This window comes from Coregonus clupeaformis, chromosome 15, assembly GCF_020615455.1.
Source record: "Coregonus clupeaformis isolate EN_2021a chromosome 15, ASM2061545v1, whole genome shotgun sequence".
NCBI classification, from domain to species: domain Eukaryota; kingdom Metazoa; phylum Chordata; class Actinopteri; order Salmoniformes; family Salmonidae; genus Coregonus; species Coregonus clupeaformis.
In genome coordinates, this window is record NC_059206.1 from 18,571,812 (window position 1) to 18,587,828 (window position 16,017).

The following is a 16,017-nucleotide window of genomic DNA, read 5'->3' on the forward strand; positions in this document are numbered from 1 at the left end:
AGACATGTTTGCACATCTCCGGAACCACACTGATATGATATTGCAATTGATTTATAGCGATCTTTTGAGATGTGCAGCAAAGACCTGGAACGCACCCATTGCAATCAACACTGAGCTGCATGTCACTGCAACACCATCTTCTCATCATCACCTCATCCCATGCATTAAGAAGCTAGGTTCACCAGTATAACGGTAGGTAGGCTAATCATGAAAAACATGTCACTTGATCCTATATGGAAAGACATAGGAGAACACAAAAACAAACTGAAAAACATCAGTTACTTTTTCTGTCTGTAGCTGCCCACATTAATTTAAACATTTAGTTATTTTCAAACATTTTCATTATTGCTCAAATAAGGTTGTATTGTTTGTCATACACATTGAACTGAAATTCAAAGTTGCAATTTGAGGTATAAAAATCAAAATGTTAAACGACTTCTGCCTTGACTGGCCTTCCACAATTTCAAACAAAATCATTCACTTTAATACACCAATCAGGGACCAACCACTTGTCATTATCTTAATATTGCTGCAGAGCAGACCACATTAATCCATAAATCTATATTATTTGAGGGATTATAACATTAAAACTAAATACATATGTCTGATAGGATTGTACTGATGCAAAACCAAACCAACAGATCATTCTGATTTATATCCACAATGATGATGTAGAAAGATGCTTTTATCTTGAGTCTATGTAGGGTTGCAACATTTCTGGTCACTTTCCCAAAATGCCCAGATTTTCCAGAAATCCTGGTACGAGGATTCCGGACTTTCTGATTATTCCCTCCCATTTCCAGGAATCTTCCAACTGGGATTTTTGGGGACATTTTCCCAGAATTTTTCAACCCTAAATCAATGCTATTCCCTCTCTCAACTTGTTTATTCTAAGCCAACAGAACGAGTGCCGGCTAAGGACAATATAATAGAAGCTTGTGGTGATTATCATTGTCCTGTTCTGCAGCTCTTCACTAGTCAACCCTCTCCCAAACCCTCATCAGGAACTCGAGCTCTCGTGTGAAGTACCACTGCGGCTGCAGAGAGGTATCTTTGGTAGACATGTAAAGACAGTGTGAAAATGAGAGGGTATAACGCTCCCTTGGGTGGAGTTGGAGGTAAACCTGACAAAAACGTTCCTTGGCCCAGTTTAAACCTATTCCTAGACTACAAAGCACTTTGAATGGAGGTTTACCATTAAGGATGCCATAGATCAGGTGTAGGCTTAATATGGGTCCAGGAAACCGTCCCTGAATCTCTATCTACCTTGCGTATTTCTTTGAATTCTAGTCCTCATCTGAATTACAGCGCTAAAAAAGTATAATATTCAATGATAAAAAAGAACATTAATTCAGTTAAAATAGGTTATGCAAGGAAACCTCTCAATATAAGGAGACTCTACTTTGTACAAAATAATTCAGCAGGACTTCAATATATTCAACATTTGAAAATAACCCAATGCATTAGCACAACTACAAGTTGAAAGGTATTTTTCACCTAGGCATGTTCATAGCAGGCCTTTTCATTTTCTTATACCTTTGGAAAATAACCAGAATTATTTATTTGAGTGCACATTTAATAAACTAAAATGTCTCAAATGTACTAAATGTCCAACCTTAAAATTCTCCTAGTTTTCATCATTATAGTATTGCACATCTAGTCAGTGTTTTCAAGAGGTTGACCAGTGTTCTACCCCTTACTGTACTTTCCAGGTCACATAATAACAACAAAGAAGTTGTTATTAGTTTGATTGATCTTTTGTAAAAGTTCCTTTAAAAAACTCATGATTGCTAGTTTTTATACATTGATTCAAATAATTGGTAACAGTATTCTATCTGATGCCATTTGAAATCAGAAAATACAACAATTCAATTAATTTAGTTTATAATTTAGTTTTGATGTATGACTGTCTCTTGGTTGTTCCATGTCAATTTTTTATGATGGTCAATCAACAAACTATAAATCAAGTTTAGGACACCCACAGTCATTACACAGTATAGTACACTGAGTGTTCAAAACATTAAGAACACCTGTGACAGACTCACCAGGTGAAAGCTTCCCTTATTGATGTCACTTGTTAAATCCACTTCAATCAGTGTAGACAATTGAGACATGGATTGTGTATGTGTGCCATTCAGAGGGTGAATGGGCAAGACAAATATTTAAGTGCCTTTGAACAGGGTATGGTAGTAGGTGCCAGGTGCACCGGTTTGTGTCAAGAACTGCAACGCTACTGGGTTTTTCACGCTCAACAGTTTCCAAGAATGGTCTACCACCCAAAGGACATCCAGCCAACTTGACACAACTGTGGGAAGCATTGGCGTCAACATGGGCCAGCATCCCTGTGGAACGCTTTCGACACCTTGTAGAGTCCATGCCCCGACGAATTGAGACTGTTTTGAGTGCAAAAGAAGGGGGGAAGGAGGGGGTGTGTGGGGGGGTGCAACTCAATATTTGGAAGGTGTTCCTAATGTTTGGTATACTCAGTGTATATGTACATTAAAAAACGTACCTTTTTACATCTTCTATTCAATATCATATCTTTATCTCTTTCAGACTCCAGACTTCAGTACTCCTGCCAGTAGAAGTGTTTCTCCTCCAATAGCAGCCCAAATGAAAGTTTCAGCAGCATTAGAATGATTATCATGGATGTTTTAGATGTTGACCCCAAATGAGTAAAAGGCATGGTCTGTCTGATTTTTCATCTCTCTCACGTCCTTTCTCAGCTCCAACTCATTGGACAATACACAACACAACACTTCACACCTCTGTTTTTATATCAATGTCCATCTAATATATTAATATCCATCTTATTATTATATAGTTTTTTTTCCCTCTCTTACAATTGATGTTCATATGAAGTAATATAAAATAAAGGCAACTGTTGTTGTTCTGTTGGTTTAATAATATGTGTTTCCTCCCAGGTCTATAACAGACCTCAGATGTCTCGTTTTATGTCGTTTTAGAACTCTGTTGACTCGTCTCTTGGTAAAAAATAAAGTACCTTGAAATGACCTGAATTTCCAAAGTAAAACATGAGCTCAGAAAATGTCCTCTGTTCAGTCTGATGGTTAGAAAAAGGAAGAGGGTCAGCGAAGGGGGCGGTCCTTGGCTTGTAACAGGAAGTGACTTGTGGGAGAAGCTTGACGGTTAATTCACATTCAGATGGAGCAGTCCTCCCTGTCTATCGCCTTCCCTTTTTTTCTCCTATCCTCCCTCGCTTATGTCCTCTCAGAGGAGGCCTCTTTTTCATTCACTCCTCTTTCTCTCCCTCCATCCCTCAGTCCTTCTCACTTGTTTATAAGGAAGCCTCCCATCCAGCGGAACTTGCAGGCGACCCACCGTCTGAGAGGGCAGAAATACTCAAAGTGGAACTGCTGGAACTCGGGCGTCTTGCGTATGTCCCGGAGGAAGGCGATGTCCAGGTCTGACTCAGTCAGCATGATGAGGAGGGAGAGCAGGGCGAAAAGCAGTCCCATGGTCACCAGGAACATACGCAACACACTCAGGATGAACTTATGCAGCTCCTGCACCTCGTTGTTAGGGAGAGACTTCCTGGTCCGACCCAGCCGAAGCACCCTGCCGTCGGGGCCGAACTCAGCCACCTGTCCCTCAGGAGTCCCGGCCTCTGACTCCTTCTCCTCTTCGATGCTGCAGGAGGCTCCATTGGGGTGGCGCGCCACGGCTAGCTCCAGGCTGTGGCTGTGTTCGGCTGTGGGGGTGGGCAGCACGCTGTCCGAGGGGCAGTAAGCCTCGTCAGAGATTACCCGCTGGGATGACCCGCCCTCGCCGGCGTCTGTTGTGTGGTGACGGTGTCGCGGCATGAAGGAGTCGCCGTGGGAGACGGAACGCACGGGTGTGGAGTGGGCGGAGTCTCGTAGGGACTCCAGGCCTGAAAGTGAGAGAGGGCGAGAGAGAGTAGAAGAAACATCAAACTCAGCTGTGAAACTGATGAGCAACAACTCCTATTACACAAGTAGTGAATCCACATAACACATAGCAGTGTGCAATGGAACATAACTACACACATAGGAACTGGGGCAGAGAGATATTGTGTCTCTCAGTTCAATGTTCTGAGTTCAGATCTAGTTATTCATGTCAATCCCTGAGTCAGGAGAATTTTGGGATGAGAGGCAGGATCTACTCTGTAGCCTAGAGTGTTAATGTGAAAATAGAGTGCTCAGCCTGCCTTTAAAACGATCCAGGGGGAGAATCTGAGAGTGCTCATGGAGGATCATAGGTTTCACTCTCACACACATTCACTGTAGGCTGTAGATACTACCTTGTCCTGCTAAATATAATATGTGCCGTTGATCAAGTCTAACACAGAGGAACAAAGGTGTTCTAATACAGTAGGCCCCTCTGACCTAAATATTCATAGGTTGCACCTCCATCACTCGGTTGCGTCATGCCATTGTTATGAACGTTCTCAAGCCGCCCTTTATTGGCGGCGCTATAGTGGTGCCCTAAAGTGGTGATAAGCCCAGTCATTCTGGATGGAGGCTAACGACTATGATCATTTAAAAAATCATATTACTCCAGTGCTAGCCTCTCTACACTGGCTTCCTGTTAAGGCTAGGGCTGATTTCAAGGTTTTACTGCTAACCTACAAAGCATTACATGGGCTTGCTCCTACCTATCTCTCCGATTTGGTCCTGCCGTACATACCTACACATACGCTACAGTCACAAGGCCTCCTTTTTGTCCCTAGAATTTCTAAGCAAACAGCTGGAGGCAGGGCTTTCTCCTATAGAGCTCCATTTTTATGGAATGGTCTGCCTATCCATGTGAGAGACGCAGACTCGGTCTCAACCTTTAAGTCTTTACTGAAGACTCATCTCTTCAGTAAGATTGAGTGTAGTCTGGCCCAGGGGTAAAAAGGTGAACGGAAAGGCACTGGAGCGACAAACCGCCCTTGTTGTCTCTGCCTGGCCGGTTCCCGTCTCTCCATTGGGATTCTCTGCCTCTGACCCTATTACTGTGGCTGAGTCCCTGGCTTACTGGTGCTTTCCATGCCGTCCCTAGGAGGGGTGCGTCACTTAAGTGGGTTGAGTCACTGACGTGATCTTCCTGTCCGGTTTGTCGCCCCCTCGGGCTTGTGCAGTGGAGGAGATCTTCGTGGGCTATACTCAGCCTTGTCTCAGGGCAGTAGATTGGTGGTCTGTTTATCCCTCTGGTGGTGTGGGGGCTGTGCTTTGGCAAAGTGGGTGGGGTTATATCCTGCCCGGGGGCATCGTTGGATGGGGCCACAGTATATCCCCCCCCCCCCCTCTCTCAGCCTCCAGTATCTATGCTGCAATAGTCTATGTGCAGGGGGGCTAGGGTCAGTCTGTTATATCTGGTGTTATTCTCCTGTCTTATCCGGTGTCCTGTGTGACTTTAAGTATGCTCCCTCTAATTCTCTCCCTCTCTCCCTCCCCTAGGACCATGCCTCAGGACTACCTGGCCTGATGACTCCTTGCTGTCCCCAGTCCAGCTGGTCGTGCTGCTGCTCCAGTTTCCACTCTTCTGCCTGCGGCTATGGAACCCTGACCTGTTCACCAGACGTGCTACCTTGTCCCAGACCTGCTGTTTTCAACTCTCTCTCTCTACCGCACCTGCTATTTCAACCTCTAAATGCCCGGCTATGAAAAGCCAAGTGACATTTACTCCTGATGTACTGACCTGTTGCAACCTCTATAACCCCTGTGATTATTATTTGACCCTGCTGGTCATCTATGAACGTTTGAACATCTTGGAGAAAAATCTGGCCTTAATGTCCATGTACTGTTATAATCTCCACCCAGCACAGCCAGAAGAGGACTGGCAACCCTTCAGAGCCTGGTTCCTTTCTAGGTTTCTGCCTTTCATGGGAGTTTTTCCTAGCCACCGTGCTTCTACATCTGCATTGCTTGCTGTTTGGTGTTTTAGGCTGGTGTGTATAGCACTTTGTGACATCTGCTGATGTAAAAAGGACTTTATAAATACATTTGATTGATTGATTGATTGACTGTTTAGTGTAAATTACACTATAGTGCCTGGAAATACGATGACATTGCTAAAGTAGTCAAATGTTTAGTATGAAACAACTTTTCCAGCATCATCATGTCGTCAAATTTACTTTAGACATGGCAATGTTGTCATTAGCTAGCAAAGTTAGTCAAAAATAGCAAGCAATGCTAACGGTAGCTAGCTAAAATCCGGTGTCCTCCCCTCAATCTTAGCTAACTAGCTAACGTTATACTGCATCTAAAGGCAATCTGGCGACATCAAAATGATTACAAATGATTTGCCAAATTTTGAATGGAATTGTATTTCTAAGCCACTGTAATGCAATTTTGATGAAATCTTCATCAGCGCTCATTGACGATGCATTGAGTAGAATGCTCAGGTGGGCATCAGTCCAAAATGAACATTCAAAAAAATATTGTGACGAACATGCAACCCATGAATACCCCAACCAATCCTCACCAAATGCTCCACCACACTGCTTCACATACACAACAGACATGCAATGCAGCCACTGATGTCACTCTACAAGATTACAAACATAAACATCCCCTTAAACCAAATCAATCATCAACTCAGAATCAAAGCCGTCTGCCATAACATTTATTTGAGACAACATTTCGCAACACCAGACCCAAACCAAATACTTCCGTCTAGCCGCATGCCATCGTTCCATCTCTAACGAAAACAGGGAATCTGAGAAGGAAGAGGTTCCTCGAAGGCTTCTTGTGTTACCCCAGACTCCCTCTCTCCAGGGTCATGGCTTCCAAAGCTGTTTCAAAGCAATGTTACTAAGATGTAACACTGGATGGAGGAATCCTGTGCCATGATGAGGTACTTGCTCTTTAAGATGTGTAAGTGTAACCCTGGATGGTTTAGTAAGGGATTCTGAATCCTGTGCCATGATGATGAGGTCCTTTACCTTTAGAGGAGCTGCCTGGCCTGCTGGAGCCATAACCAGGAGGTGGTACGCCCAGCCTGGACGAAGCCCTGGAGGCCTCTGCGGACCCAGACCCGGGGGCTGAGGGTGCCCTGGGCAGGGCAGGGAAGATGGGCATGGCCCCCAAAACCTTGCCCATGAGTCTGGGCCCCAGCTGGAGGACGCGGACCTTCACATCACGGTAGCAGTGGTTGATCATGCACAGATGCACATTCACCTTGGTCTCGATCCGGATCAGGCATTTCACCATGGTGGCTGATGAAGGAGCGAATAAGCGCACTGTACCTGCGTCCAAGTTACTATGGTCCTACAACTGCCCTATTGCGTCCTACCACCGTCATACAACTGCCCTACCACCGTCCTATCACCCTGTCTGCTCTACTGTTGTCCCTTGTCCCCTGTCTGCTGTTGTCACCTATCCCTTGTCCTTGTGACTGGCGATGGCTGGCTGGCTGGCTGGCTACACTACACCACTCTGTCTCTATGACAGCCAGCCAGGCAGGCTGGGAGTAGGAATGTGGCCTACTTGTAGTGTGGTTATCCTACCCCCCACCCCCTAACACTACTACCCTTCTACCCCTGTGCTCCATAGTGACATTCATGGAGAGGCCCTGACAGGGGGGCTATTTTTAGTCTGGATATTATTACCACTGTAGATACCAATGAAGAACAGGAGGGGTTTGGACAGGGTTGGAGGGGTGCAATATCAGGACCTGTCATTGTACAATACAATGCAACTGACATCTTGTAGGGAAGTTGCTACTTCAAGTTCCTGTTTATACTGTCAAAGGGACTGAATGCTCTTTACAAACAGCAAGGTGACATTCTCCTGCCACAATAATACCTGAGTCACAGCAACTCATGAGAGGATTGCAAGAAGGACAAAGGAGAATAGATGATTGGTGCAGCCTTTGGTGTGTGTTTGTGTGTGTGGATTATGGATAAGCCTGAATGACACACACAACTGTTGCTCTGCTCTCATAGCAAAGGTACTCAGGTTACTGCTCAAAACAAGCTTTGTGCGTCAGTGTGTGTGTGTGTGTGTGTGTGTGTGTTAAAATCCCCCAGAATAGAGGCACTACAAGGCTATAATCCATTCAGACACAGAGCACGGAGGACATCCTCCAATCAGCTTTCTGAAATGATCCTAGACTATTCACATCATCTAACAGAACTCTGCATTCAACAATGATGCACAACCAACCATATTCCCTTTGGAGGAACATGGCAATACAGACCTCAGAAACCTATGTCTTTTAAAGCAGTGAAGTACCATAGCAGTATAGACCAAATAAATGTTTAAATCTTATGGCAGCTGCTTTGTAAGGCACTTCTAAAGAAAATGTAGGGTTTAAAGTAGCTGCTAGATGCAATATGGGACCAGTTTACTCCTGGACTAAAATGCACTTTCAATGGAGATTATTCATTGAGCAAACTTTTCAATCCAGGAGTAGGCTTTATCTGGGTCTGGCAAACTGGCCAGATGTGTGCTATTTTCTATGTGTACAGTAAATTATTGTAACTGATGTGTGTGGAGAGGGGCCAGTGTGTGTTTTACCCTCCATGATGGAGATGTGTACAGCTCTCCGTCTTTGTCGGGGGACACTGGTCAGCCTCGGGCCGTGGGTGATGGACGGACAGCTCCTACTGGGCACCAGACCAGCCCTGTGGACACGTTACATTCTGGGGTTACAGGCATACGCTCTTTGAAAAAAGTTTATTCAGCTGGCCCCATAGGAGAACCCTTTTTGATTCAAGGTAGAACCATTTTTGGTTAAAGGTAGAACCCTCTGTGGAAAGGGTTCTACATGAAACCGAAAAGGGTTCTACCTGCAACCAAAAGGGTTCTACCAAAAATAGTTATTCAAAAGGTTATCCTATGGGGACAGCCGAAGAACCCTTTTAGGTTCTAGATAGCACCTTTTGTTCTAAGAGCGTAGGATGATATATAGTGGAGGTCATTTAGCTGACACTTTTATCCAAAGGGACTCACAGTAAGGTAACATATAGTGTATATTCAGTATGTGGGCCATGTGGGAATCACACCATCTAGAGTTGTAAGCAACATGCTCAAACTAAATGCCATGGGCAGCCCAATTCGGATCTTTTTTTCCAATAATTGGTCTTTTGACCATTCAGATCAGCTCTGAAAAAGATCTGATGTGAAAAGATCTGATGTGACTGGTCAAAAAACCAATGAGTGGAAAGAAAATCAGAATTGGGCTGCCTGTCTAAACGCAGACATGGTGTAACTCAGACATCAAACTAACTTCCATGGTGTAACTCAGACATCAAAAGCACCAAGGCTCACCTGTGAATCTCTGGAGGTTCACGTTTTATTTTGGCACTTTGCTCCATCACTTCTTTAGCAACCCTGCCACTGAGAGACAACACAGAGACAAAACATAACACTCAGCTGTGCATTATCACCAAAAACTGAACTGAAGGATCTTCAAAACATTTGTATTGACCTTTACTTATAGCCAGTACATATATTTACCTGTATCTGAATCTACTTCCTTTGAAGAACAGATTACTGCTGGACACCGTTCTGACCTGGCTGGACTTTTCCAACCTGTGGGTGATCAGAGACAAAGAGATTTAGCAATGTAATAATAGCACCTACATTGTATCATATATTGATTGATTAATTGATTAAATGACTGATGGTCAATGTAACTCACTTGTAGAAAGCCTGATTCTCAACTCCACACTTCCACAGGTGTTTACAGGCCTCAGGTGTAGGTGCAAAATACGTCAAGATGATCTTCTTGTCCTGCAGTGAGTATGCACATGTAGGTATGAGTATGCACATCTGAGTATGACAGAGAGTATGCACATACACAATGAGTACAGTCTCAATTTCTTGTATTTCACATCTTCTGACTTGGCTAGCAAAACCATAGAAATAGAATGAATAGAATGTGCTTGGAAGGTCTAACTCTGGCATTTGACTGGTAAACTCATTGGTACACTTGCAATGGCTGCCTGGTATTGTGATGCAATAATTTTTGAATGTTCTATCAACTGATGCTGGATTGCCATGGTAATGCAGAATGTTCATTCAAATTATGCTAACTGATGTGGCTCATGCAATGTAATTACATTTTTGTAATGCCAGTTGAGTTGACTCAACAAATCACAGCACAGATTGAAGGGTACACTTCCTGCTTTTACTTCCTGGCATGGGTACACTCAAAATGGCTGCCAGTCTACCCATTATGCCATCATTGACTTGAATGTAGACACCATTTCTATTCATTCTATTTCTATGAACGAGACCACAATGAGTACACATTCATCTATCAAAAGCAGTAATGGACCCACATCTTATGTCCAGTTAAGTCAATAACTTCTCTATTACGGGTAAATTACATCTTCTCCCCAGAGGCCATTTCCAATGCATAAAACAGGTTTATCTACATAAATTCCAGAGCAGAAAGGAACCCATTTTAATAACGCATGTCATGGAACCCACCTCTTTCTGATTTGCATATATATGGAATGTCTTTGCCTCAAACTTCAGCTTTGTCACCTCGTCCCTACCCACCAAGACAAAACAAGACCAGTCAGAACCGAACAGAACAGTGAGAAGCGGTGAAATATTCATTGTGACCAACTGGCAGATTAGAACAGCTCTGTTTTACAGTCAGGAGGAGGGACAAATGGGTTTAGGTCTGTGACTGTGGGATTCTAGACTGCCAAGTTAAATAGAACAAAAGCTAACGACAAGCAAGCCAAACGTCGCAAGTTTTATGCAACTAAACTCAGCAAAAAAAGAAACGTCCTCTCACTGTCAACTGCGTTTAGCAAACTTAACATGTGTAAATATTTGTATCAACATAACAAGATTCAACAACTGAGACATAAACTGAACAAGTTCCACATACATGTGACTAACAGAAATAGAATCATGTGTCCCTGAACAAAGGGGGGGTCAAAATCAAAAGTAACAGTCAGTTTCTGGTGTGGCCACCAGCTGCATTAAGTACTGCAGTGCATCTCCTACTCATGGACTGCACCAGATTTGCCAGTTCTTACCCCACTCTTCCACCAAGGCACCTGCAAGTTCCCAGACATTTCTAGGGGGAATGGCCCTAGCTCAATGGGATTGAGATCCGGGCTCTTCGCAGGCCATGGCAGAACACTGACATTCCTGTCTTGCAGGAATTCACGCACAGAACAGTATGGCTGGTGGCATTGTCATGCTGGAGGGTCATGTCAGGATGAGCCTGCAGGAAGGGTACCACATGAGGGAGGAGGATGTCTTCCCTGTAACGCACAGTGTTGAGATTGCCTGCAATGACAACAAGCTCAGTCCGATGATGCTGTGACACACCGCCCCAGACCATGACGGACCCTCCACCTCCAAATCAATCCCACTCCAGAGTACAGGCCTCGGTGTAACGCTCATTCCTTCGACGATACACGCAAATCCGACCATCACCCCTGGTGAGACAAAACCGCGACTCGTCAGTGAAGAGCACTTTTTGCCAGTCCTGTCTGGTCCAGCGACGGTGGGTTTGTGCCCATAGGCGACGTTGTTGCCGGTGATGTCTGGTGAGGACCTGCCTTACAACAGGCCTACAAGCTCTCAGTCCAGCCTCTCTCAGCCTATTGTGGACAGTCTGAGCACTGATGGAGGGATTGTGCGTTCCTGGTGTAACTCGGGCAGTTGTTGTTGCCATCCTGTACCTGTCCCGCAGGTGTGATGTTCGGATGTACCGATCCTGTGCAGGTGTTGTTACACGTGGTCTGCCACTGCGAGGACGATCAGCTGTCAGTCCTGTCTCCCTGTAGCGCTGCCTTAGGCGTCTCACAGTACGGACATTGCAATTTATTGCCCTGGCCACATCTGCAGTCCTCATGCCTCCTTGCAGCATGCCTAAGGTATGTTCACGCAAATGAGCAGGGACCCTAGGCATCTTTCTTTTGGTGTTTTTCAGAGTCAGTAGAAAGGCCTCTTTAGTGTCCTAAGTTTTCATAACTGTGACCTTAATTGCCTACCATCTGTAAGCTGTTAGTGTCTTAACAACCGTTCCACAGGTGCATGTTCATTAATTGTTTATGGTTCATTGAACAAGCATGGGAAACACTGTTTAAACCCTTTACAATGAAGATCTGTGAAGTTACTTCGATTTTTATGAATTATCTTTGAAAGACATGGTCCTGAAAAGGGGACGTTTCTTTTTTTGCTGAGTTTACTTCACACGTACATCTCTTACATTTTATGCAACTATTTCTGGCTGTGAAACAATGAAGGCTTGACAAAAGTTATTACTATGCTAACCATATTATTACTCACCACTTGAGGAAATGGACTCTCCTGTTCCCCTGCAGGACAGTGAAGCCAAACGGAGTGAAGGCTAGGAAGGCAGGGTTCCCTGACACATCCTGACACAGACACAACACTAGTATTGAATACACTGTATTGTATTGTGTTCGGTGTATGTTGTTGTACAGATGTCGGATCTTAACTTGATCAGTCTTTTGTCACAGAAAATGTTCCTGCTGCATCAGGAATTTCAAATGAGCCTTGTGAGTCCCTGAAAAATAGCGCTTTTCTTTCTCTCCATGCAGGGGCAGTCGAGTCATTGGGATCAGGACTTGCTATCAAAATCATTTTCTCTCTCTCTCGCTCAAACTCTAGGCCTCGGTCCTATTACTGCAACATTCAAACGTACAACAATGTATCTGAAATGCAGCCATACACATCAACAACCATCGTTTCATATAGCTTAATAACACAAGATACAGTGGGGGAAAAAAGTATTTAGTCAGCCACCAATTGTGCATGTTCTCCCACTTAAAAAGATGAGAGAGGCCTGTAATTTTCATCATAGGTACACGTCAACTATGATAGACAAATTGAGAGAAAAAAATCCAGAAAATCACATTGTAGGATTTTTAATGAATTTATTTGCAAATTATGGTGGAAAATAAGTATTTGGTCAATAACAAAAGTTTCTCAATACTTTGTTATATACCCTTTGTTGGCAATGACACAGGTCAAACGTTTTCTGTAAGTCTTCACAAGGTTTTCACACACTGTTGCTGGTATTTTGTCCCATTCCTCCATGCAGATCTCCTCTAGAGCAGTGATGTTATGGGGCTGTCGCTGGGCAACACGGACTTTCAACTCCCTCCAAAGATTTTCTATGGGGTTGAGATCTGGAGACTGGCTAGGCCACTCCAGGACCTTGAAATGCTTCTTACGAAGCCACTCATTCGTTGCCCGGGCGGTGTGTTTGGGATCATTGTCATGCTGAAAGACCCAGCCACGTTTAATCTTCAATGCCCTTGCTGATGGAAGGAGGTTTTCACTCAAAATCTCACGATACATGGCCCCATTCATTCTTTCCTTTACACAGATCAGTCGTCCTGGTCCCTTTGCAGAAAAACAGCCCCAAAGCATGATGTTTCCACCCCCATGCTTCACAGTAGGTATGGTGTTCTTTGGATGCAACTCAGCATTCTTTGTCCTCCAAACACGACGAGTTGAGTTTTTACCAAAAAGTTCTATTTTGGTTTCATCTGACCATATGACATTCTCCCAATCCTCTTCTGGATCATCCTAGCAAACTTCAGACGGGCCTGGACATGTACTGGCTTAAGCAGGGGGACACGTCTGGCACTGCAGGATTTGAGTCCCTGGCGGCGTAGTGTGTTACTGATGGTAGGCTTTGTTACTTTGGTCCCAGCTCTCTGCAGGTCATTCACTAGGTCCCCCCGTGTGGTTCTGGGATTTTTGCTCACCGTTCTTGTGATCATTTTGACCCCACGGGGTGAGATCTTGCGTGGAGCCCCAGATCGAGGGAGATTATCAGTGGTCTTGTATGTCTTCCATTTCCTAATAATTGCTCCCACAGTTGATTTCTTCAAACCAAGCTGCTTACCTATTGCATATTCAGTCTTCCCAGCCTGGTGCAGGTCTACAATTTTGTTTCTGGTGTCCTTTGACAGCTCTTTGGTCTTGGCCATAGTGGAGTTTGGAGTGTGACTGTTTGAGGTTGTGGACAGGTGTCTTTTATACTGATAACAAGTTCAAACAGGTGCCATTAATACAGGTAACGAGTGGAGGACAGAGGAGCCTCTTAAAGAAGAAGTTACAGGTCTGTGAGAGCCAGAAATCTTGCTTGTTTGTAGGTGACCAAATACTTATTTTCCACCATAATTTGCAAATAAATTCATTAAAAATCCTACAATGTGATTTTCTGGATTTTTTTCTCTCAATTTGTCTATCATAGTTGACGTGTACCTATGATGAAAATTACAGGCCTCTCTCATCTTTTTAAGTGGGAGAACTTGCACAATTGGTGGCTGACTAAATACTTTTTTTCCCCACTGTAGATATTGGTCTCCACTAGGCTACGAAATACAAGTGTCAAGTGTATCCTAAGGTTACGAATCAACTGTCAAAATGTAGTTCAATCGTGGCCTGTGTCCATTTATTATAATCCACATAAGAATTCACACGAGACACGCTGTAGCCTGCAAGTAGCCTACATAAGATACACTGTAGATACGGTACTGTATTGTATACAAACACCACTTCCAGCTGTCCCCTGGCGGCGATTTTAATATTTCTTCATATATTCAAATCCTCCTGCTGCAGGATTATTTTCCTCCTGCGACGAAAGGGGTCAAATTAAGATCCAACATCTGTATGCAATATACAACTGGCCTCACAAACGGAATAGCAAAGAAATCATATCGTATTGAATGAGGTTCAGACTGTCCTGGAATCATTAGAGAGCTGAAATGACTCTGCCAGTCCAGAGCTATAATGGACCCGTTTGTACCTTGCAGGGGTGAGGGTCCACACCATACGTCTCCAGCTCCTGGGCCTTCTGCAGGAAGTTCAGCTCTGACTCCTCTGGAGTCTGTCCTCTGGGACATGAGAACACAACATCAGTCTACAGGACTCATCAGATTACTGTGGGGGTGGGCTGTGTGATGATGGATGAAAAAGGTTCCAGTGGTGAGCTAATGATTTGGAAAGTGAATTTTGTTTCATTCAGTTCAGTGAAGAGATGAGCGAGACCAACACTAGAGGGCAGCAGAGGTAAGATTCTGAAGGTGGTCTACAGTAGAGGCTTTATATATGGATACTGCATGTACTGAGAGAGAGACTCTTGAGGGTGATGTGATGTTCAGCTGACTGGCAGGGTTGTCCCAGGTTGCCACAAACTAATGACACAGCAGTACAGTACTGAGAAATACACACACACACTCTTAAGGTCACTGCGGTCCCTTCACCCACTATCCATTAGCAGGAACAGTTGGACATATAGCAGCTAGGAAAATATAGTATATTCAGCATATCATGTGGATATGAAATTGATACCTATGGCTTAGCTAGGGTCATGCATAATGTATCTCATCACAATATCTATTTTCATCATGGATGTAATATTCTATCTAGGAGAGATAGAATAATCTTGCATCAAATTAGGCCCACAATCACCATGCTGATGATGGCACTATAATCAATGACAAGCGCTATGTTGAATATCGAGAGAGAGAGAGAGAGAGAGAGAGAGAGAGAGAGAGAGAGAGAGAGAGAGAGAGAGAGAGAGAGAGAGAGAGAGAGAGAGAGAGAGAGAGAGAGAGAGAGAGAGAGAGAGAGAGAGAGAGAGAGAGAGAGAGAGAGAGAGAGAGAGAGAGAGAGAGAGAGAGAGAGAGAGAGAGAGAGAGAGAGAGAGAGAGAGAGAGAGAGAGAGAGAGAGAGAGAGAGAGAGAGAAACCGGAGGCTAGTGGGATGGATGATGTCTATCTTCAGAATCAGTTGTGCATGGAGACTATAGACAGAGACTGAGTGAACTATGTGTCACCTTACATCAGTTCTGTCTTGTGGATGTCAGAGATGCGTCTCTCCAGCTTCTCTGAGTGTTTAGGGAAGAACTGGAACTTAGAGCTGTAGCCCTCAGGATGCTTTCCAGGATCGTAGTCTCCAACCTCAGCTGGGGGAGTAGTGAGAACACAGGAGACAACAGACACAACTTTACCTGTGATGTCTGCAACACACACACAAATACATTACTGGGAAGACCTATGTAACCAATATGACATAAAGCATAGTGACCTGG

At 44.2% G+C, this 16,017-nt stretch overlaps 1 protein-coding gene across 1 annotated transcript in view; it reads right to left on the reverse strand.

Moving 5' to 3' along the window:
• Nucleotides 1–2,424: 2,424 nt before the first annotated feature.
• Nucleotides 2,425–16,017, reverse strand: part of LOC121580089 (FERM domain-containing protein 5) — a 106,779-nt gene continuing 93,186 nt past the window's right edge. The window contains exons 6-14 of the mRNA XM_041895146.2: nucleotides 15,768–15,891; nucleotides 14,731–14,818; nucleotides 12,234–12,322; nucleotides 10,407–10,470; nucleotides 9,613–9,704; nucleotides 9,429–9,503; nucleotides 9,240–9,308; nucleotides 8,487–8,593; nucleotides 2,425–3,892 (exon numbers count right to left, since the gene is read on the reverse strand). Of these exons, the coding sequence (XP_041751080.1) occupies nucleotides 3,291–3,892; nucleotides 8,487–8,593; nucleotides 9,240–9,308; nucleotides 9,429–9,503; nucleotides 9,613–9,704; nucleotides 10,407–10,470; nucleotides 12,234–12,322; nucleotides 14,731–14,818; nucleotides 15,768–15,891 (1,310 nt within the window). The 3' untranslated portion in view covers nucleotides 2,425–3,290. The remainder of the gene's footprint in view (nucleotides 3,893–8,486; nucleotides 8,594–9,239; nucleotides 9,309–9,428; nucleotides 9,504–9,612; nucleotides 9,705–10,406; nucleotides 10,471–12,233; nucleotides 12,323–14,730; nucleotides 14,819–15,767; nucleotides 15,892–16,017) is intronic.